General features: G+C 43.7%; 2 protein-coding genes across 2 annotated transcripts in view; both read right to left on the bottom strand.

Moving 5' to 3' along the window:
* Window positions 1-1,960: 1,960 nt before the first annotated feature.
* Window positions 1,961-17,723, bottom strand: LOC140725427 (E3 ubiquitin-protein ligase DDB_G0292642-like). The gene is made up of 4 exons (XM_073040870.1): window positions 16,680-17,723; window positions 11,940-12,037; window positions 11,671-11,844; window positions 1,961-3,048 (listed from the first exon to the last, which is right to left on the bottom strand). The coding sequence occupies exons 2-4, from the start codon at window positions 12,003-12,005 to the stop codon at window positions 2,434-2,436; spliced, it is 855 nt and encodes a 284-aa protein (XP_072896971.1). The 5' UTR covers window positions 12,006-12,037; window positions 16,680-17,723; the 3' UTR covers window positions 1,961-2,433.
* Window positions 16,679-23,235, bottom strand: part of LOC140724583 (ubiquitin carboxyl-terminal hydrolase 47-like) — a 39,937-nt gene continuing 33,380 nt past the window's right edge. The window contains exon 7 of the mRNA XM_073039011.1: window positions 16,679-16,769. Within this exon, the coding sequence (XP_072895112.1) occupies window positions 16,757-16,769 (13 nt within the window). The 3' untranslated portion in view covers window positions 16,679-16,756. The remainder of the gene's footprint in view (window positions 16,770-23,235) is intronic.

Genomic DNA, 23,235 nt, shown 5'->3' with positions numbered 1-23,235 from the left:
GCAGAATTCATTGTTAGGACATAACTGACAGTCTGGGACTTGCACATTCACGAGCACAAATAAAAACTGCTGACAAATCTGTGCAGAGCTATTGGTGAAAATAATGTTGCAGAATTAACAGTTTAGAAGTGAGCCAATACTTTGGTGTGCGTGCTCCACATAAAAAGCTTAAATACAATAGATTCTGCGGATGCTGGAATTCCAGAGCAACATACACAAAATGCTGGAGGAAGCCAGCATGTCAGGCTACATCTATGGATAGGAATAAACAGTTGACATTTTGGTTGAGACTCTTCGGGACTGGAAAAGAAGGGGATGATGCCAGAATAAAAGGTGAGGTAGGGGAAGGAGGACTAGCTAGAAGGTGGTAGGTGAAACTAGCTGGGTGACAAAGGTAAAGGGCTGTAGAAGAAGGGATCTGATGGGAGAGGAGAGTGGACCATGAGAGAAAGGGAAGTAGGAGTGGGCACCAGGAGGATGTGATAGGCAGGTGAGGGGAGGTCAGAGATTGGAGTGGGGAATAGAAGAAGAGGGGCAGTTTGGCAGTTTTGGGCCAGTACTCACTGGAATTTAGAAGAATGTGGGAAGATCTCATTGAAACCCAATGACTGTTGAAAGGACTAGATAGGGTGGATGTGGAGAGGATTTTCCTCTGGTGAGGGTGTCCAGAACTAGAGGGCACAGCCTCAAAATTGTGGGTCAACCCTTTAGAACAAAGGTAAGGAGGATTTTTCTCAGCCACAGAATAGTAAATCTGTGGGATGCTCTGCCACACACTGCAGTGGAGGCCAAGTCCATGTGTATATTTAGGGCAGAATTTGATAATTTCCTGAATGGTCAGAGGATCAAAGGATGTGGTAAGAAGACAGATGTATGGGGTTGAGTGGGATCCAGGATTAGCAGTGATCGAATGGCTGAACAGACATGAGATGTCACCCTACCCAATGAAGCTTCAACAAGAGTAAGCTGTGAAGAAGAGAAGTCAAGATCAAAAATTGACAATGCACCTCACCCAAAGTTTCTCAGGGATTACATACATGTTGTAAGCCAGCCTGCCTGCCTTGAAATCTCTGCAGAACACAGCTGGTGTGCATGTCAGATGGCCAGCAAAAGTTCTGGTGCAGTGACTGGAAACAGAGATGAAAGCAAGCTGATGTGAGCAGTTTAGCAGAAGGAAGTCGGAATGCTATCATTACAAATATTAACTGTACAACTATATTGGCAGCAGGTTAACATTAGGTTCACCACTGATTAAAATGATGTAAATATTAGATACATTTCTTAGAAATGTTTATCTTAGCAGGGATGTGGGGCTTTAGCAGTGTTTCAACTATAAACTATCTTCTAATATCATTATCTGTTAATTGTATTATTTTAAGATGATTTTAGTCTGGAATTACTAAATATATGAGCAGCATACTTAAATGCTACAGTACATTTTTAAACCACTGTGAAGGGTAACAGTCATGGACTGATAGAGTAATTCAGCATAGGAACAGGCCCTTTCACCCAACTCATTCATCAAGTAATTTCTCTGGCAACAGGTTTCATACACTCACCTCCTTCTGCATGAAGAATTTGCTCTTAAGGTGCCTGTTAGATTTTTCCCTTCACATCTTCAACCTATGCCTGAAGACTATATACACCACTGAAGGATAAGCTCTCCGTCTCCTGTGATGGTGTGTTTCTCAGTGAGTAACTAACATTTTTTCTGAATAGTGAATAATTTAAATAATAAAGACTCCTTGCAAGTATTTATTATGGAATAAACATCTGATGGATGTGAGTGGGTAACATGTCAGAGGGTTTGGGCTACATTTTGTGATTTGAGCAATTTATTTTTGTTTCTGTTTCCATTTATTCATTTAAATTGACTTGCCCCACATTCCTTTTTGCGCAACTCTGCTCAACACAAATTTTATTTTACAAAAGATTATAAAATAGTTGAAAATATTTTAATGACATTACCATGCAAGATGATACACTACTGAATGCACCAGCCTATTTTTGGATATTTGAATATTGATGCACTTCACAAGTTAATACTTTTAAACTTAATAAAGTAAGAAGGTTGTCCGGGAAGTGCTTGCAGAAGAACACAGTAAATTCAAATGTGATCAATTATGTTTTCCTCACATCATACACAGAATGTTGCAGAAAAATGAGGAGACATGATTATTGTGCACTTAAACTCTATATACACATAATGCATTAATCCACTTTAAACCAGGGCTGGATGTTTTAGGGAAGATGAAATGACAATTATTTATTCTACTTATGGATTCTCAGATCACATCACCATGGGAACAATGAATGAAACAATCCATCACGAGAACAAAGGGTCAAGCAAATTACATAATACGCTCTAACAATGTTTAACTGACTGTTCTACATTTTTTGTACCTTCAGCAATCTCTGATCTGGATTCTTTAGTCATAGGATTGTACAACTCTTGTCCTTGGGATGGCTATTAGAATTTAAAGTTGGATTCTGAACAGGATTTTGAATGGGATTTTGAACAGGATTTGGAATATAATTTGGAGTGGGACTTGGACTGCCAAATGAATAGGAATCTGAAGTGGGATTGGAGGTCTGATCTTGAGTACGATTCCACACTGGAATACTTGTTTGCCTTGGGGCTACAGGTATAGCACAATGAAGAGAATACTCAGATGATTTACTGCAAATTGCCTTTGTATCAAGGCAGGCAAAGCAAAATTCCAGATGGCATCTGACGCACACGACATATTTGCACTTATCTTTATGTTCTATAAGCAAACCACAAGTGGGACAAGCACGGATTTTTGGACAATTTTGAATATTGCTGTAAGGTAAAGTTTTTGTGTCACAGTTCTTCAAGGTTTCCAGCTGGATATTAATGCATCCTTCATTATCACATTTATCAGATCGTGGAGCTGGGCCTTTCCACTCCTTCATACATTGCCAGCAAAATTCAAAAGGGATTCCATCGATGGCTGTGCAGACTGAACAAATCACTGATACGTTCGTCTCATCTTTCAGTTCCACGTTACTCCCACACCTAGGACACTAAACAAAGACAGATGGTGAAATTAGTAATTAAGGGCATACACTTCTGATAAAACACTGTATATAATAATGTAATCTTAGCTTGTAAATGTGCTTCTTCAAAATTAAAGTTATGGCATCTCCTGTATTGATAATTTTTGATGTTCCACACAAAATAAAAGTTTGCTGTAGTTTAGACATGACATCATTATCACAGTAACAATATCTAGATCCCTGCCCCTCCCCCCCCCCCGGGAGTCACTGGATTGACATCAACCCGGCACGGAAACCTCCGTTCTCCAGCCCGGTGCTGATCTCACTGCGCCACCAGCCGACCGGAACGGGGGGGAGGGCGGGGGTGGGGTCAGTGTGAATCTTACTAAGAAAATTTTCAGCCAAATACAAAGTTAAACACTCAACACAGTGTCAATGGCAATGACTTAAAATGGCGGACGGTGTTCTCCTTCCTCGGTTTGTAAGTATGAGTTGTCCGTAAGCCGGACATTTGTAACTCAGGGACTACCTGTATATATAAATTGTTAAGTTAAATAGGGAAAAATATAAAAATAAAAAGGTAGTGATATAGAGTTCATGGGTTCAATGTGCATTCAGAAATTGGATGTCAGAAGGCAAGAAGCTGATCCTGAACCATCGAGTGTATGTCTTCAGGCTCATGAAGCTCTGTGATGGTACCAATGAGATGGGGGCATGTTCTGGGTGATGGAGATCCTTAATGATGGATGCTACCTTTGTGAGGCATTGTTCCTTTAAGATGTCCTGGATGCTACAGAGGCTAGTGCTCATAAATGGAGCTGACTAAGTTCACAACTTCCTGCAGTTTCTTTTGATCCTGTGCAGCAGCACTCCACCATACCAGACGGAGAAGCTCATTTGCTTGTGTTTGATCCATATGTCTCTAAATCCTTCCTGTTCTTGGTTCATCATGTTTGCTGATCTCCACAATATAAAGTAAGGAAGGTTATATATCTTATTTCCAACAACCTAGGAAAGGAGAGTCTGGTGCTATGTCTCAGAAGAGAATGGAGGAGAAAAGGAATGCAGTATTGATCGAGGATTCCATAGTTAGAGCATTAGACATGAGATCCTGTGAACACCATTGAGACAACTAGATGGTATAATGCATACCGGGTGCCAGGGTTAGGCCATTTCAGATTGGGTCCATGGCATTCTAAAGGGGAGGATAAGCAGTTTTGATACATATTGGCACCAGTAAGATAGACAGGAAAAGGGAGGTGGTCCTGAAGAGAGAATTTAGGGAGCTAGGTAGAAAGCTGAAAAGCAGAACCTCCAAGATAGCAATCTGTGGATTGCTGTCTGTGCCACGGGCCAGTGAGGGTAAAATGCAAATAATGGAAATTAAGTAATATTTTCATTCTACCAATAATTTCAGAATCAGAATCAGGTTTATTATCACCGGCATGTGTCGTGAAATTTGTTAATTTAGCAGCAGCAGTTCAATTCAATACATAACATAGAAGCAGCAAAAATAATAATAAAGAAAGAAATCAATCACTGTATACTTATATTGAATAGATTAAAAATTATGCATAAACAGAAATATATATTGAAAAAGAGAGGTAGTGTTCATGGTTTCAATGTCCATTTAGGAATCAGATGGCAAAGGGGAAGACACTATTCCTGAATCACTGAGTGTGTGCCTTCAGGCTTCTGTACCTCTGACCTGATGGTAACAGTGAGAAAAGGACATGCCATAGGTGCTGGAGATGCTCAATAATGAACACTGCCTTTCTGAGACATCGCTCCCTGAAGATGTCCTGAGTACTTTGTAGGCTCGTACCCACAATGGAGCTGACTAAATTTCCGAGCCTCTGCAGTTTTTTTTGCTCCTGTGCAGTAGTGACCCCCCCACCCCCTTTACCAGACAGTGATGCAGCCTGTCAGAATGCTCTCCATGGTACACGGTTAGTTAGGAAGGTTCAATCGTTCGGTATTAATATTGAAGTAGTAAAATGTATTCAACAGTGGCTAGATGGGAGATGCCAGAGAGTAGTGGTGGATAACTGTTTGTCAGTTTGGAGGCCGGTGACTAGTGGTGTGCCTCAGGGATCTGTACTGGGTCCAATGTTGTTTGTCATATACATTAATGATCTGGATGATGGGGTGGTAAATTGGATTAGTAAGTATGCAGATGATACTAAGGTAGGTGGCATTGTGGATAATGAAGTAGGTTTTTAAAGCTTGCAGAGAGATTTAGGCCAGTTAGAAGAGTGGGCTAAACAATGGCAGATGGAGTTTAATGCTGATAAGCGTGAGGTGCTACATTTTGGTAGGAATAATCCAAATAGGACATGCATGGTAAATGGTAGGACATTGAAGAATGCAGTAGAACAGAGTGATCTAGGAATAATGGTGCATAGTTCCCTGAAGGTGGAATCTCATGTGGATAGGGTGGTGAAGAAAGCTTTTGGTATGCTGGCCTTTATAAATCAGAGCACTGAGTATAGGAGTTGGGATGTAATGTTAAAATTGTACAAGGCATTGGTAAAGCCGAATTTGGAGTATAGTGTACAGTTCTGGTCACTGAATTATAGGAAAGATATCAACAAAATAGAGAGAGTACAGAGAAGATTTACTAGAATGTTACCTGGGTTTCAGCACCTAGGTTACAGGGAAAGGTTGAACAAGTTAGGTCTTTATTCTTTGGAGCGTAGAAGGTTGAGGGGGGACTTGATAGAGGTATTTAAAATAATGAGGGGGATAGATAGAGTTGACGTGGATAGGGTTTTTCCTTTGAGAGTAGGGAGATTCAAACAAGAGGACATGAGTTGAAAGTTAGGGGGCAAAAGTTTAGGGGTAACACGAGGGGGAACTTCTTTATTCAGAGAATGTTAGCTTTGTGGAATGAGCTTCCAGTAGAAGTGTTAGAGGCAGGTTCGATTTTGTCATTTAGAAAAAAGATTGTTGCTGCGGTACCACTCCTCTAGTTGGCACTGAAAAGATCATGGATCCTGTATCTTGTCTAACCTGATGCAGGGTCAGAGAGCTATTTTTCTAATCTACATACTGTGAATTCCACAAGCTCCTTCTGACAGAAGTTATGCAGAATCCATTGTTAGAACATGACTGAGGGATTGACAATCAGTAATTCTGGGACTTTCACATTCACGAGCACCAATAAAAAAATGCTGACAAATCTGTGTTGAACTATTGGCGAGAATCATGCTACAGAACTAACACTCCAGAAGTGATACAATGCCTGGATGTGTATGATCCACATATAAAGCTTAAACATAAGAGATTCTGCAGATGCTGGAATTCCAGATCAATACACACAAAATGCTGGAGGAACTCAGCTGGTCAGGAAGCTATGAAATTGAAAAAACAATTAACATTTCCGGTCGAGACTCTTCTTCAAGGCTGGAAAGGAAAGGGAAGATGTCAGAATAAAAAGGTGGGGAAAGGGAAGGAGGACTAGCTAGAAGGTGATAGGTAGCAAAGGTAAAGGGATGGAGAAGAAGGGATCAGATGGGAGAGAAGAGTGGACCATGAGAAAGGGAAACAAGAGTGAGCACCAGGAGTAAGTGATAGGCAGGTGAGGAGAGGTGAGAGGTCAGAGAGGGGACTAAAAGAAGAGGAGCGTTTGGCAGGTTTTTGCCTGTACTCAATGCAGGAGAATCTCATTGAAACCTACTGAATATTGAAAGGACTAGATAGTGAGGATGATTCCTAGGGCGGGGCTATCCAGAACTAGAGGGTCTCAAAATCGAGGAGCAACCCTTTGGGACAGAGTTAAGGAGAAATTTCTTAAATCAGAGAATAGTAAATCTATGGAATGTTCTGCCACAGACTGGTGAAAGTCATGTCCATGCATATATTTAAGGTAGAATTTGATCATCTTCTGATCAGTCAGGGAATCAAAGGATATCGATCCCCGCCCATGCCCGCCAATCGATCCCCGGGGGACGCGTCCACCAACCTCAAAGAGCTGCCAACAACACACTGCATCGATGGAAACCTGGAAAGATGCACTATTTACCGAGGAAGCGTGGGAAAAGAGCTGGGCTGCTGGTCAGATTGAAGCGGAGGGGCTTTAGGGTCCCTCTGCCCACCATCCTACTAGCTAATGTGCAAGCCATAGAGAACAAGATGGATGATCTTAAAGGGAGACTCACCTACCGCAGGGAGATGCAGAACTGCTGTGTATTCTGTTTCACAGAGACCTGGCTCTCCCCTGCTACCCCCGACTGTGCCATCCGACCAGAGGGATCTTCGATCTATCGGATGGACCGCACAGCGTCTTCGGGCAAGATGAAGGGAGGTGGTGTCTGTCTACTGATCAACACTGCGTGGTACTCGGACACAGTGGCACTGACAAGCTCCTGCAGTCCGGACCTGGAACATCTGTCGGTGAAGTGTCGTCCTTATTATCTGCCACGGAAACACACCTCAGTAATACTGACAGCGGTCTACATTCCCCCCCCAGGTGGAAGTGGAGTGTGCTGTGAATACACTGTATGCCAACATCAGTGAACGTGAGACCAGGTATCCGGAGGCTTTGCTCATTACAGCTGGGGACTTTAACCAGGCCAACCTCAGAAAAGCGCTGCCAAAGATATACTAACATGTCTCCTGCTCCACTAAAGGCCCGAATATACTTGACCACTGCTACACAGCAGTCAAGGATGCCTACAGTTCCGTCCAACGACCTCACTTCGGAATATCAGACCATCAGGCCATACTCCTTCTCCTGGCTTACAAACAGAAACTGAAGCGGGAGGTCATGGTGTCAAAAGTGGTGTTGCATTGGACAGAGGAAATGGATGAGGTCCTCGGTGACTGCTTTGAATCGGTGGACTGGTTAGCATTCAGGGACTCTGCAGCTAACCTCGATGAGTATGCCTCAGCTGTCACGGACTTTATCTGGAAATGCACAGAGGACTGTGTCTCGCAAGACAATCCGGGTATTCCCTAAGCAGAAACCTTGGATGAATTATGAGGTCCAGTCCCTTTTGAAGGCTAGAGCTGCGGCTTTTAGGTCCAGAGATACCAGTCGCTACATGGAATCCAGGCGTGAACTCAGGAAAACCATTAAGGGCAGCAAGAGGCAATATCGAGCCAAGTTGGAAGCCCAGGCTAACCAGAGTGATGCCAGTAGACTATGGCAGAGTCTAAATGAGATCACTGGGTGCAAAGAAAAGGCTGGGAATATCAATAACTGTAGTGCTTCTCTTCTTGAAGAACTTAACATATTTTACGCAAGATTCAAACAGAAGAGGAGCATCCCGCCCCCTCCGGATGAACCGGACCTAGAAGACATTAGAAGAGCCTTCCTGAAGATAAATCCAAGGAAGGCAACGGGCCCAAATGGCGTCCCGGGACGGGTTCTCCGGGCCTGTGTAAGTGGGCTAGCTGGAGTGTTTGCTGACATCTTCAACTGCTCCCTGCTTCAGTCTAAGATCCCCTCATGTTTTAAGAAGGCAACGATAATCCCGGTGCTGAAGAAAAGCAAGGTGGCATGCCTGAATGACTACCGACCTGTGGCTCTGACATCAATTGCTATGAAGTGCTTCAAGCAATTGGTTGTGGCACACATCAACCATAACCTACCAATCAACCTCAACGCTTTGCAAATCGCCTATCGGAGAAACAGATCTATGGCAGATGCCATCTCTCTGGCACTACATTCCTCCTTTGAACACCTGGAGAATAAAGACGCATATGTAAGGCTCCTTTTCATTGACTACAGCTCTGCCTTTAATACTATCATTCCAAATAAACTGATTCCTAAGCTTCGGACCTGGGTCTTAGCACTCAGATCTGCAGCTGGATCTTCAACTTCCTCACAGACAGGACCCAGGCTGTAAAAATAGGGGACAAGCTCTCCTCTACAATCACTCTGAGCACCGGTGCCGCACAAGGTTGTGTACTCAGCCCCCTGCTGTACTCACTGTACACCCATGATTGTGTAGCCAAGTTTCCATCGAACTCAGTATATGTTGCTGATGACACCACAATTGTAGGCAGTATCTTGGGTAATGATGAGTCTGAGTACAGAGAGGAAATTAAGAACCTGGTGGCATGGTGCGAAGACAATAACCTATCCCTCAATGTCAGCAAAACAAAGGAATTGGTTGTTGACTTAAGAAGGAGTAGCGGACCGCATGACCCCATCTACATCGGAGGCGCGCAGATGGAACAGGTCAAAAGCTTTAAGTTCCTCGGAGTGAATATCACAAATGACCTGACTTGGTCTAACCAAGCAGAGTCCACTGCCAAGAAGGCCCACCAGCGCCTTTACTTCCTGAGAAAGCTGAAGAAATTTGGCCTGTCCCCTAAAACCCTCACTAATTTTTATAGATGCACTGTAGAAAGCATTCTTCTAGGGTGCTTCACAACCTGGTATGGAAGTTGTCCTGTCCAAGACAGGAAGAAGCTGCAGAAGATCATGATCATAACCCAGCACATCACACAAACCAATCTTCCATCCTTGGACTCACTTTACACTGCACGCTGTCGGAGCAGTGCAGCCAGTATAATCAAGGATACGACCCACCCAGCCAACACACTTTTTGTCCCTCTTCCCTCTGGGAGAAGGTTCAGGAGCTTGAAGATTCGTACGGCCAGATTTGGGAACAGCTTCTTTCCAACTGTGATAAGACTGCTGAATGGATCCTGACCCGGATCTGGGCCGTACCTTCCAAATATCCGGACCTGACGTGGACTACCTTACTTTCCCTTTTCTATTTTCTAATTATGATTTATAATTTAAATTTTTATTATATTTACTTTGATTTGTACTTCAGGGAGTGTGAAGTGCAGAATCAAATATCGCTGAGATTATTGTACGCTCTAGTATCAATTGTTTGGTGACAATAAAGTAAAGATAAATCGAGGAGGCAGGTGGATGGGGTTGAGTGGGATCCGGGTTCAGACATGTTGGAATGGCAGAGCAGATTCAATGGGCTGAATGGCCTAATTCTGCTCCTATATCTTATGGCCCTTGGTCTGAAAGGCAAGGGTGAGGGAAAAAATTACCAGAAGGAGAAATCAATGTTCATGCCATCAGGTTGGAGGCTACCCAGAAGGAACATCAGATGTTGCTCCTCCACCCTGACTATAGCCTCATCAAGACAAAAGAGGAGGCCATGGACCACATGTCAGAACAGGAATGGGAATAGGAATTAAAATGCTCAGCCAAGGGGAAATTCTGCTTTTGGCACAGCAAAGTGGTTCCCCCAACTACTATTGGGTCTCATCAATGTAGAGAAGGCAACATGGGATCGCTGAGTACAATAGACACAGGTGAAGTTGCCACACCTAGTCAGACTGCTTGGGGCCCTGAATGGAGGTAAGGGACGTGAATGAGGAGGAGGATACATCACGTATTTGTCGTGTGCCGGGATATGTGCCAGGAGGGAAATCAGAGGGAAGGTGAGAATGGACACGGGAATCAAAGAGGAAGCAATCCCTGTGGAAAGCAGAGAGTGGGGGTGGAGGTAAAGATGTGTTAGGGTAGTACTGAAGATGGTGGAAGTTGTGGAGAGCAATAGGTGAGGCCAAGAGGAACTCTACCCCTGTTCAGAAGTGGGTGTCTGGAAATGGAAGAGATGCAGGTGAAGGTAGCATCAATGGTGGAGGAAGGGAAACACAGTTCTTTGAAGAAGGAGGACATCTGTGATGTCCTGGAAAGTAAAGCCTCATCCTGGAACAAATACAGTGGAAATGAAGGAACTGAGATAAGAGAACAGCATTTCTACAGGAGACAGGGTGAGAAGAGACTCAGACACTCAGATTTGTGGATTTTGGGTGGGAGCTAGAAATGAGCAGTGCGGGGTAAGGGAAGTTTGAGCTTTCCAGAGTTGATGAGGTTAGTGATGGTGTTGGATACAATTCTTTGATGGACCAGAGTGGGGTCGTGCCTCCTGGCCTCTGCAAGGTAGAGGTCCGTCCGCTACACTACAACAGTCCAAAAACCATTTGTCTGCAAGTTTGATGGGAAAGTTCTTCTCCTCCAGCTCTTTACCTTTTCCACCCAACTGAGTTCATCTATCATTTTCTAGCGAGTCCTCCTTCCACACGACTGCCCCCCCCCATTTTTTATTCTGGTGTCTTCACCCTTCCTTTCCAATCCTAAAGAAAGGTCTCAGCCCGAATTATGGACTGTTTTTTCATTTCCACATATAAAGCTTGTCAGTTTATTTCATGTCAGCCCCTCAGTGTATCTTTATTTCTTCATGTACTCATCCACCTTCCTCACCTTCTTTGCAATTGTTCTCAGTTAATATGTATTCTTCTCTTGTCTCTCCTGAATTCCCGATGGGATTTCTTCTTGAAAGCTCTGTATTACAGCATCTAAAATTGCATTCTTCCACAAGTGAAAATTTCTTCTCCACATTGATCATTTCAAATCTCCTTATAATTTTAAACCCTTTGATCAGATAATCTCTCAGTTCTGTTTTACAGAAAAATGGTCAGTTAACCTGTTCATTGTTATAGTCTCTGGGAAACCCTTGGGAGAACCCTGGCTTATTATGTTGAAATTTCTGTTATATAGTGGCTCCTTTTTAAAACATTTCCTGTCAACTTCCCTCAATACTGCCTCATTTCTTCAGACTCTGACCCCTATTTATTAGCAGTTAGTTAGACGCCAGTCCTCCTTACCTGTTTGTATTCACAGTAACTTGAAGCGGCGAGAGTGGCAAGCTTCTCTTCAAAATCCTGCCGTTCCTCAACAGAGAGCAATGCTTTTCTGCGCACCTCCACGTAGGACCATTCCTTTCCACATCCTTCCTCTGTCCCATCTATTACTGCAGGGCAGTGGAATTTGAAATGACCCTGGAATAGAAATTGAACAAATATTGTAAAGCATTCCCATTTAAAAAGTGGATTGAGCATGAGGTATAACAGAAAGGATTGTTTGTGATATCCACCTCGCTGATACGGATCCGACACCATTCCGTGAGTGAAATGGGATCCACAGTGTGTCCACAGGACATTTCCACTCTGTAAACATTCGGGTCATCATCTCCTGCAATAGAACATTTTGTTGGAATTACTACAGAATTTGTTTAAGGATCTAAGTATACACAAACAACAAATTCTTGAACAGTGCTTTCATTAAAAGTATTTGCTTAGATAAAACAAAATAAAATGGTTCAAGAAATTTGATCTGATTGGTAAAGAGACTACCAGAAATGTGAGTGAAGAAAGGAACAGATTTTCCAATGGATACAAAACATATATTTTCATTTTAACTGGAGTGTATCCTGGGGTGATTTGAAGGAGCTCTGGGTTCTTTTCTGTTATAGAACATAAAAAAGTACATAACAGGAAAAGGCTCATAGGTATATCATGTCTGCACCAACCATGAAGCCAAGTTAAACTAATCCCATCTGCTTGCATAGGGTCTGCGTTCTGCCAAACTCTTCCAGTTCATGTGTCTGTTTAAATACTTCTTGAATGCTGCTGATATCTGTTTCTATCGCCTCCATGGCAGCACATTCCAAACATCTACTAATTTCTGTGTTTTCCCTAAAGTAGCCAAGGGTTTTAAGCAAAGACAATGACTCTATAAAAATGTAACAGTATCACCTTAAATTTAGTGTTTATATTTCTGAAAACATTAGAAGCAAGAACCATTTGATTAAGGTTATTATGATTTGAAAATCCTTTCAAATTATTAATAGTGACTGGCATGTAAAATTATTTCTACCAAAATTAGGGAAAGAAAACACAATATCTTTCTTTATATCTGCTAACTAGATCTCAACATCCCACTCCTCACCCGAACTCAACTCCCCTGACAATAACCTAGGGACACTCTTTCCTTCCAGGGTCTCACTTGGTTTGTGTCCTCTTGCCAATCAGTGTGCCAAAACCCAGCAGGTCATATCTGCATCACTGGAAGAGGCCATTGCCTATTGATAGTTGGGACATGAGTTTGGAATGTCTGAGCTGATATATGATGTACTCCTACCTGAAAGTAATATTTGTAGAACATTGAAATCTTGGCAACATAGCTGAATTCCCATCAAATATGGCAGACTTTCCTGGCAAGTCCTGTGTCATAGGTCCGTGATGTAGGATATAGGACTGGGCTTTTCCTGGGCTGAGGCATATAGTTAGGAAACCACACCCAATCCAAAGGGACAGGGTTTTGAACTTTGTAGCAAGCCATAACTGACATTTCAAACCCAACAGGTTTTCCATTTTACATTCAGAGAAAAAGAACACAAGATGTAGCACACCAGGATACCACAGACACAAGAGGGAAGAATAAGTCAACAAATATCAACAATGTTTGATTGCTAATCCACAGAACAGCAAGCACAAATAACAAAAAGATAAATTACCAGTGATGATAACAGTAAACAATAGTTAGCCTAATACTTGAAGCCATTTTTGGGTTTAAAGTAAAAAGTAATTTTGTTTGAATGAAAGGATAGAAGACCATATGATATAGGAGCAGAAGTAGGCCATTCTCTGTTCTAAATGGACGTCTTCAATCCTGAAGTTGTGCTCTCTTGTATTAGAATCCCCTACCATGGGAAATAACTTTGCCATTTCTAATCTCTTCAGGCCTTTTTACATTCAGAATATTTCTATGAGATCCCCCCTAATTCTCCTGAACTCCAGGGAATACAGTCCAAGAGTGCCAGATGTTCCTCATACAGTAACCCTTTCATTCCTGGAATCAATCTCGTGAATCTTCTCTGAACCCTCTCCAATGTCAGTATATCCTTTCTAAAACAAGAAGCACAAAACTGCACACAATACATCCCATCCCTGCTCTTATATTCTATATTTCTAGAAATGAATGACAATATTGCATTCGCCTTCTTCACCACCGACTCAACCTACAGGTTAACCTTTAGGGTATCCTGCACTAGGACTCCCAAGTCCCTTTGCATCTCTGCATTTTGAATCTCTCTCCATCTAAATAATAGTCTGCCTGTTTATATCTTCAACCAAAGTGGATGACCATACACTTTCCAAAATTGTATTTCATTTGCCACTTCTTTGCCTGTTCCCCTAAACTATCTAAATCTCTCTGCAGGCTCTCTGTTTCCTCAACACTACCCTCTCCTCCACCTTTCTTTGTATCATCGGCAAATTTTTCACAAATCCATTAATCCCATAGTCCAAATCATTGGCATACATTGTAAAAAGCCGCAGTCCCAACACCGACCCCGTGGAACTCCACTGGTAACCGGCAGCCAGCCAGAGTAGGATCCCTTTATTCCCACTCTCTTTTCTACCAACCAGCCAATGCTCCACCCACTCTATTAACTTCCCTGGAATTACATGTGAATCTTATCTTGCTAGGCAGCATCATCCTTGTCAAAGGCCTTCTGAAAACCCAAGTATACCACATCTCCTTTGTCTACCCTGCTTGTAATTTCCTCAAAAATTGCAGTAGGTTAGTCAGACAGGATTTTCCTTTCAGGAAACCATGCTGGCTTTGGCCTATCTTGTCATGTACCTCCAGGTACTCCATAATCTCATCCCTAACAATCGATTCCAACAAATTCCCAACCACTGATGTCAGGCTAACAGGTCTATAGCTTCCTTTCTAATTCCTCCCCCCCCCCCCTTCTTAAATAGCGGAGTAACATCTGCAATTTTCCAGTCATCCAGTACAATGCCAGAATCTATCGATTCTTGAAAGATAATTGTTAATGCCTTCGCAATCTTTCCAGCTACTTCCTTCAGAAGCCGAGGGTGCATTCCATCAGGTCCTGGAGATTTAACCACACTTAGACCATTAAGTTTCCTGAGCACCTTCTCGGTTGTAATTTTCACTGCACATACTTCATTTCCCTGACACTCTTGAATGTCCAGTATAGTGCAGGTGTCTTCCACTGTGAAGACTGATGCAAAATATGCATTTAGTTCCTCAGCCATCTCTGCATCTCTCATTACAATATCTCCAGTGTCATTTTGTACTGGTCCTATATCTACCCTCAATTCTCTTTTACCCTACATATATTTAAAAAAGCTTTTAGTATCTTCTTTGATATTAGTCACCAGCTTCCTTTGATAATCCATCTTTTCCTTCCGAATGACCTTCTTACTTTCCTTCTGCAAGTTTCTAGAAGCTTCCCTATCCTCTATCTTCCCACCAGCTCTGGCTTCCTTGTATGCCCTCTCGATTGCTTTTACTTTGGCTCTGACTTCACTTGTCAGCCACAGTAGTGTCCTTCTTCCCTTTGAAAATTTCTTCTTATTTGGAATATATTTGTCTTGCACTTCCCTCATATTTTGCAGAAACTCCGGCCATTACTGCTCTGCTCTCCTTCCTGCTACTCCCTTTGTAATTTGTAATCAACATCCTGGCTGCTGTTTGGAGGCCAGTAAGCAACTGCTGTTGGGTCCTTTTACCCTTGCCATTTCTTAACTCAACCCATAGAGACTCTACACCTTCCGATCCTATGTCATCCCTTTCTAATGATTTAATATTATTTCTTATACACAGGGCCACCTACCCCCTCTGTCCACTAACCTATCTTTTTGATACACCATATATCCTTGGACTTTCAGCTCCCAAGGTCTTTTTTTTTCAATGGAATGATTTTAATCAGACAGATGAAAACTAAAATAAAACCAAATAATTTGCATCCACATACCATGAAAGTGTTGCAAAAGTCATTTATATCACTTTCCATGAAAATTACAAGGACCAGTTAGGCTACTAACCAATAGGCTACCCACGCCATGATGGGGAGAACGTACAAACTCCTGACAGGCAGCACCTGAAATGAACTCGGAACTTTGAGGCCCCATACGGTAATATCTCATGCTAACCGCTAAGCTATCGTGGCGTCTTCAAGTTCATGAACAACATGATTGGCGAAAGCATCATTTTTCACTTCACATACGAGAAGGATCATAAACTGATTCTTTTAAAAGGGGGATCAAAAATCAGAAGACTTAAAATGCATTGGAAGTATCTCAGGGAATGTACACTGAACTAATACCCGGAACTAACAGATAGTTATTTGAAGACAAGTTAACCAGACTATAGCTTGTATGTACTGAGGTTAGAGGAGCATGTGAGAGGGACTTTATTTAAACATAAAAAATCCTGAAAGATCTTGACAGGATGTAGAGGGTATTCTGTTGTGGGAGATTCGAGAACTGGCATGGGTGTGGGGGTGGGGTGCACTGTTGAAAAATAAGTGCTCCCCGCTAAAGACAGAAAATATTTACTTTTTTTTCCTCAAAGTCTTTGGAATTCTCTTCACAGAAGTGTAGTGGCATCAAAATCTTTTGAATATTTTAAGGCAAATTTATATATGTTCTTAGCAAACAAATGGTTGAAAGATTACTGTTGGTACATGGGAGTGGGGAATTGTGGTAACGATTTTCTTTGCGTGGCAAACAAAAAAATTGTTCAAATATATCACAAACACGTTGGAGTATTAGGACTGACCTCTCAGTATTCAAGCCTACCTAACCAGGTCCGGGTTTACCAGGAGATCCCTTTCCATTCTGGGACCTCGACCAGCCAACGACCCATGTAGAATCGCACGTACGCTTTCCGCTCCGAGCTGCACCGTAATCTGTGACGGCAACAACTTGTGCACAAGCACTAGAGTGAGTTTTCCCACCCAAACTCGGCGTTGGGGGAGTCAGTCTTTATTTTAATCATGGTGTGATGTATATTTTACCTGTGATCTCGTCCGGTCGCTTAACAAATTTCAATCTGTTGTAAATGGAATCACGGCTCCTTCCTCCGCAGTTGTTCCTATTCGATGCACCTGCACAACAGGAAAGTTTTTGTCAATCAGAAACTACGATTGTAGGTTAGGCCAAACAAGTGCGTGAAATGTAAACCCTCTGACCACTTTCTCGAAAAGGAGGCGGTTTATTTCTTTAACTTCCTTGCTGGTGCAATTTTCTTCGAATTATTCCTTTTCCTCGTGTTTAATATTTTATTTGGACACTTTTTGTTGCTTTGTTAAAAATACGCCCCCCAGGAAAGTTTGCCCTGTTTTATGCCCACATCTCCCAGAGATATCCCAACGTTATGCTCACTTCTGACATTGACTTGCTAACTTCATTCCCCTAGTCGGTTTACAAAACATCGAACAGCCCAGCCCTTCAGCCAGAGTTACGTAAAGCAAGTGAAACTTAATTCAGTTCATTTTAATAGACCTTCACGGGTATTACAGCAGCAAACGAAGCTGCTGAGACCAAAATGGGAAAGATCTATCAAGTGTGCGTTATTGGTTTGAAAGGCGAAAGAATTATGGTTGATATATCGGAGTCCGAAGCTGAATTTAATGCGATGAAGATCATTACCTTTAAAATATTGCTGAAAACCAAACTGCCATCTTTATCAGGTACTTGAATAAAATATCATATGGGATTCTGAGATGAAAATTGGTTAGATAGTCTGACCTGCCAGGTTTTGGAAGTTGAGAATGGGTACCTCAATATTCCACGTAGCTTCGCTGATCGAGGCAGCATTGTTTCCTTTACTTTGAATTTAGTTTTCTCGATCCATTTCTGGACATGAGTATGTTTAATTTTAAAATCTAACTATTTATTAATCAGGGTTGCTCAGTGGGTCACTCTTTTCTCAATTTCTCTCTTTTTAAGGTGTCGAGAGTGTGGATGATTTGCGCCTCATATTCAGCAACAAGCAACTGGAAAACAAGAAATCATTCTATTACAAGATCAGGAACACATCCACAATACTCGGCATAACAGAACTAGCTGGAGGAGCAATAGAACAGAAGATTGAAAATGCACTCTGAAGAAGAATTGAACTGTATTGATCTGTGTTTATATCGCATGTGATATGATTCAGAGACATGAGACGCAATTGTGGCTTTAATGTGTTTATATAAGCTAGTGTTTCCAAAAGCAGATTTGTTTTATATTCTGATGAAGGATCTGGGCCCTAAACGTCGACTATTTACTCCTTTCCATAGATGCTGCCTGGCCTGCTGAGTTCCTCCAGCATTTTGAGTGCATTGCTTGATACACCTTCTGCGTATACGTTGGCGTTTGTAATGAGAAATTGGGTTGAATTGAACACTGTGTAGAAGAGACAAAAGGGAGTGCAGAGGGTGGAATCTGGAGCAATACGCGGACAGGGTGTTAGGTGGGTTGGAGGAACGCAGCGAATCAGGCAGCATCTATGGAAGGGAATGAACAGTCGAAGAAATCAGAAGAGATTGTTTGTGTGGAATGTTCTGGTTTTGTTTCTCGTACAAAACCTTGCTTAGTTATTACAAAATATGGTTTTATGCCATTATTGGAATATTTTCTGTGTTTCTTTTCAACAGTTGGCACATCTTCAGAGAGGTGGTGACACTTCTCTGACCCTTGTTATGGAGCGAGTGAGCCTGTGGCGTGTCGGATTGTCTGGGGAAAGATTAGTTTTTGTTGGATAGCAGATCATGGTCTCTCTTTGGGGCTTTGCAATTGCTTGTTTGGTGGATGGTGGGTGCTGAGGCTTCCTGCTGAAGTAAGTGGGGGGGGGATTGATGCTCTGCTGCTGTTTGTGCATGGGAGGGGGAGAGGGAGCTTTGGAGTTTTAACATTTTACTGTCATTCATTCTTTGGGGATCTCTTCTGTTTTCGTGGATGTCTGTGAGAGCAAGAATTTCAGATTGTACACTATATATATTCTTTGATATTAATGCTTTACAGTAGGATTTAAACAAGAGTTGGAGGAGAAACAGAGTGCCAGAACAGATAGGCGGGATGTTGTGGAGACAGTGTAAAACTTCAGATGAAGTTAGGAATCAAAATATTGAACATGGTGCAACAATATCGAAAAGGGTGAATACAGGACTGAAGTTGTATCTGAATGTGTGCAATATACGGAAATTACAGATCACACACTGCATACAATTGTAAAGAAAGTATATTTACAAATTTCAACATTATCAAACAGTAGAAAAATAAAATAAAATAAAATGTCCATTACAGTTAACCCTGTCCAAATGTTCACGTGTTGGAGCTCGTCTTGAAGTTCTCTTTGACTCACACTCTGGACCCAGGGTCAGGGTGAAAGTACACTCCACCTTCTGAATGTCGCTCAAACAGACGGGCTCCCCCACGGCAGCATTGGTCCTTCCTGCTTGAAGCATCCTGTCACCCCAAGCATAGGGCTCCTCTCCACCAGGTTGAGCATAGTGCACTCCATCACCCCAAGCTTAGGGCTCCTCTCCACCAGGACGAGCGTAGTGCACTCCATCACCCTAAGTGTAGGGCTCCCCTCCACCGGGACGAGTGCAGGGTTCCCCTCCACCAGGACGAGCGTAGTGCACTCCATCACCCTAAGTGTAGGGCTCCCCTCCACCGGGACGAGTGCAGGGTTCCCCTCCACCAGGACGAGCGTAGTGCACTCCATCACCCTAAGTGTAGGGCTCCCCTCCACCGGGACGAGTGCAGGGTTCCCCTCCACCAGGACGAGCATAGTGCACCCCGTCACCCCAAGCATAAGGCTCCTCTCCACCAGGACGAGCATAGGGTTCCGCTCCACCGGGACGAGTGTAGTGCATCCTGTCACCTCGAGCGTAGGGCTCCCCTCCACCGGGACGAGTGTAGTGCATTCCATCACCCCAAGCATAGGGCTCCCCTCCACCGGGACGAGCGTAGGGCTCCTCTCCACCGGGACGAGTGTAGGGCTCCCCTCCAACGGGACGAGCGTAGGGCTCCCCTCCACCAGGACGAGCATAGGGTTCCGTTCAACCCGGACGAGTGTAGTGCATTCCATCACCCCAAGCATAGGGCTCCCCTCCACCGGGACGAGCGTAGGGTTCCGCTCCACCGGGACGAGTGTAGTGCATTCCATCACCCCAAGCATAGGGCTCCCCTCCACCGGGACGAGCGTAGGGCTCCTCTCCACTGGGACGAGCGTAAGGCTCCCCTCCACCGGGACGAGCGTAGGGCTCCCCTCCACCAGGACGAGCGTAGGGCTCCCCATCACCCCGAGCATAGGGTTCCGCTCCACCGGGACGAGCATAGGGCTCCCCGTCACCAGGACAAGTGCAGGGTCCATGTTCACCCGGACGAGCATGGGGCACCCTGTCACTGGGCTGAGGGTAGGGTTCCCCTCCACCGAGACGAGCGTGAGGCACCCCGTCACCAGGACGAGCACAGGGTTCCCCTCCACTGGGCCAAGCGTGGGGATCCCCATCACCGGGACGAGCGTACTGCACCCCATCAGCCCAAGCATAGGGCACCCCTCCACTGGGACGAGCGTGGGGCTCCCCGTCACCTGGACGAGCGCAGGGTCCACGTTCACCCGGACAAGTGTGGGGCACACCGTCACTGGGACGAGCGTGGGGCTCCCCTCCACTGGGACGTGTGCAGGGCACTCTGAAACCATCACTAGCATAGGGCTCCCCTTCACCCCGAGGAGCGCAGAGTCCATGTTCTCCCAGACGAGCATGGGGCACCCTGTCACCCGGACGAGCGCAGTTTCCACATTTACCTGGACGCACACAGGGCACCCCATCACCCAGACGATCACCAAGTTCCTCTGCATCCGGACGAGTGCTGTCTTCCACTTCTATCAGTCGAGTACCAGCAGCCCCGTACTCTGACTCGTCCGCTGACTTCTTTGGCACTCCGGCCGGCCGTTCAGAAAAATGAACAGATCACTGATGTGGTGGGCCTGATGTACGTACTCATTGTTCTTGGAGCACAGTATAAACTTACAATCACAAAGAAACACATTTTTAAAAGTACAATGCATCTTTGGTTGGCTCCAGGGGGCCGCTTCATTGGAACACTCTGCCACCTTACTGGAAGTCACTTTGACTGCACCTTTTCCAGCCTGTCTACTGCAGTCAGTGTTTCTCATGTGGACTGCTCTACTTTGGAGAAACCAGGGATAGACTAGGAGACTGCAAGAGCCATCTTCAGTTTCTATTTGCTTATCATTTTAATTCTCCTTCCCACTCTCACACTATTCTGTCCGTCCTCAGCCTCCTCCATCATCATAGAGAGGAAGAATGTCAAATTGGAAGAACATCATCTCATATTCTACTTAGGTGATCAGCAGATTATGGAATCTGAAACAATGATACGAGCGTTAAATTTTCCCACTTCAGGTAACCACACTCCAGTGCTCTTCCCTCACACACACACTCACTTCTCCACTCAATTTTCTTCTTGTGTTGATCCCATTTCCAGATCCCTCCTCCCTCCCCTTCACTCACCCAGTTGCATCTGTCCTTCACCCCTTCCCATCTGTTTCCACCTCTTGCCTATCAACCTCTAACCATCCCTTTTACTACCATATTACCAGCAATCTTCCTCTTCCCTCAGTCTTGATATATGATCTTGAGCCAAAATATTGACTTTTACCATTTGCCTCCACATAAGTGGCTTGAGTCACCATTTTCTGCCTGAATTCTGTTAGGATGTTCCAAATTCCAGTACTTGCAGTCTCTTTAGCTCTTTAAAAACAGACAATGAGAACATACTGGAAACTCATTTTGAAGTGAACGAAGAACCAAGTGATGTATAATCATCTGGTTCAATTTTAGACAGATTCTATGAAGAGGAGTGTTCAGGAAACTGGAGGATTATGGAGCCTGAAGACAATGGCTTCAGTCTTCCCAATATTTACTCAGGGCAGCACGGTAGCACAGTAGTTAGCACAACGCTTTACCATACAGGCAAATCAGGTTCCTGGATGGGATGTTGCCTCCTGGGTGCCAGGGTCCAAGAGATCTCAGACTGAATCCTCAGTATTATTAAGTGGGAGGGTGAACAGCCAGAAATCGTGGTCCATCAGTTACCAATGACATGGGTTGGACAAGTGATGAGGTTCTGCAAAGAGAGTTCAAGGAGTTCGGTGCAACATTAAAGGGCAGGACTCCAGGGTTGTGATCTCAGGATTGCTACCTGCGCCACATGCTAGTGAGGTTAGAACCAGCAAGATTATTCAGTTTAATACATGGCTAAGGAGTTGGTGAAGGAGAGCGGGCATAAGATTTTTGGATCATTGGGCTCTGTTCCAGGGAAGGTGGGACTTGTACAGAGGGGATGGTTTGCACCTTAACTGGAGGGGACTAATATCCTAGTGGGAAAGTTTGTTAATGCTATACGGTGGGTTTTAAACTAGAGTTGGAGGAGAACCAGAGTGCCAGAACAGATAGTGGAGAGGTTGTGGAGGCAGATGTTGGTAAGACTGCAGATGAAGTTAGGAATCAAAATATTGAACATGGCAACAAAATCAAAATACAGGACTGAAGTTGTATCTGAATGTGTGCAGTATATGGAATAAGGTAGATGAACTTGCAGCACAGCTACAGACTGGCAGGTATGATGTTGTAGGCATCACTGAATCATGGCTGAAAGATTATAGTTGGGAACTCAATGTCCAATTGTACACTTTGTATCGAAAGGATAGGCAGGAAGGCAGAGGGGGTGGCTTTGCTGTATTGATAAAAAATGAAATCAAATCATTAGAAAGAGGTGACATAGGGTCAAAAGGTGTTAAATCATTGTAAACAGAGCTAAGTGTAACACCCTGGATAAGATTTTTACCGCAATGCTGTAGGTATTTCATTTTAGAAGTTCTGTAAGAGTCTGCTCTGCTTTCAGCATGTTTAGATTTGAGCTAACGATAAGGGGCTATGTTGTTGAATTAAGGAAAGTTGTGTCAGCCAATCTGGATGGTGGAAATGGGAGAAGGTTCTAGAGAAAACTGGGTGGAGAAGTCTTTTCACGGTCACTGGTGTGGGTCGAGGTCTTTTTGGTGGAAACTGGGAGAAGACAAGAGGGAAGATGTCTGGGGATGCTGTCCCTGTTGCACAAGGTGCTTTGTGCAGATGAATGGCTTCAAGCAGGAAGGACCAATGCTGCCGTGGGGGAGCCCGTCTGTTTGAGCGACATTCAGAAGGTGGAGTGTACTTTCACCCTGACCCTGGGTCCAGAGTGTGAGTCAAAGAGAACTTCAAGACGAGCTCCAACACATGTGAACATTTGGACTGGGTTAACTGTAATGGGCATTTTATTTTATTTTTCTACTGTTTGATAATGTTGAAATTTGTAAATATACTTTCTTTACAATTGTATGCAGTGTGTGATCTGTAATTTCCTGCCAACTGCTAATTGCTTGGGACAGAATTTACACAGTATTCACAAAGATTGGGTTCATTTGGTTGAGACATCCCAAATTCACAGTTTTGGTGGGAGTCAAGTCATACTGACTCTAGATGCACAGAGTTTGAAAAGAAAAGGTGGTTTTCT

This window comes from Hemitrygon akajei, chromosome 3, assembly GCF_048418815.1.
Source record: "Hemitrygon akajei chromosome 3, sHemAka1.3, whole genome shotgun sequence".
Taxonomy (NCBI): Eukaryota; Metazoa; Chordata; class Chondrichthyes; order Myliobatiformes; family Dasyatidae; genus Hemitrygon; species Hemitrygon akajei.
Note: the sequence above shows the minus strand (reverse complement) of the source record. Positions and strands in the feature narration are given on the sequence as shown.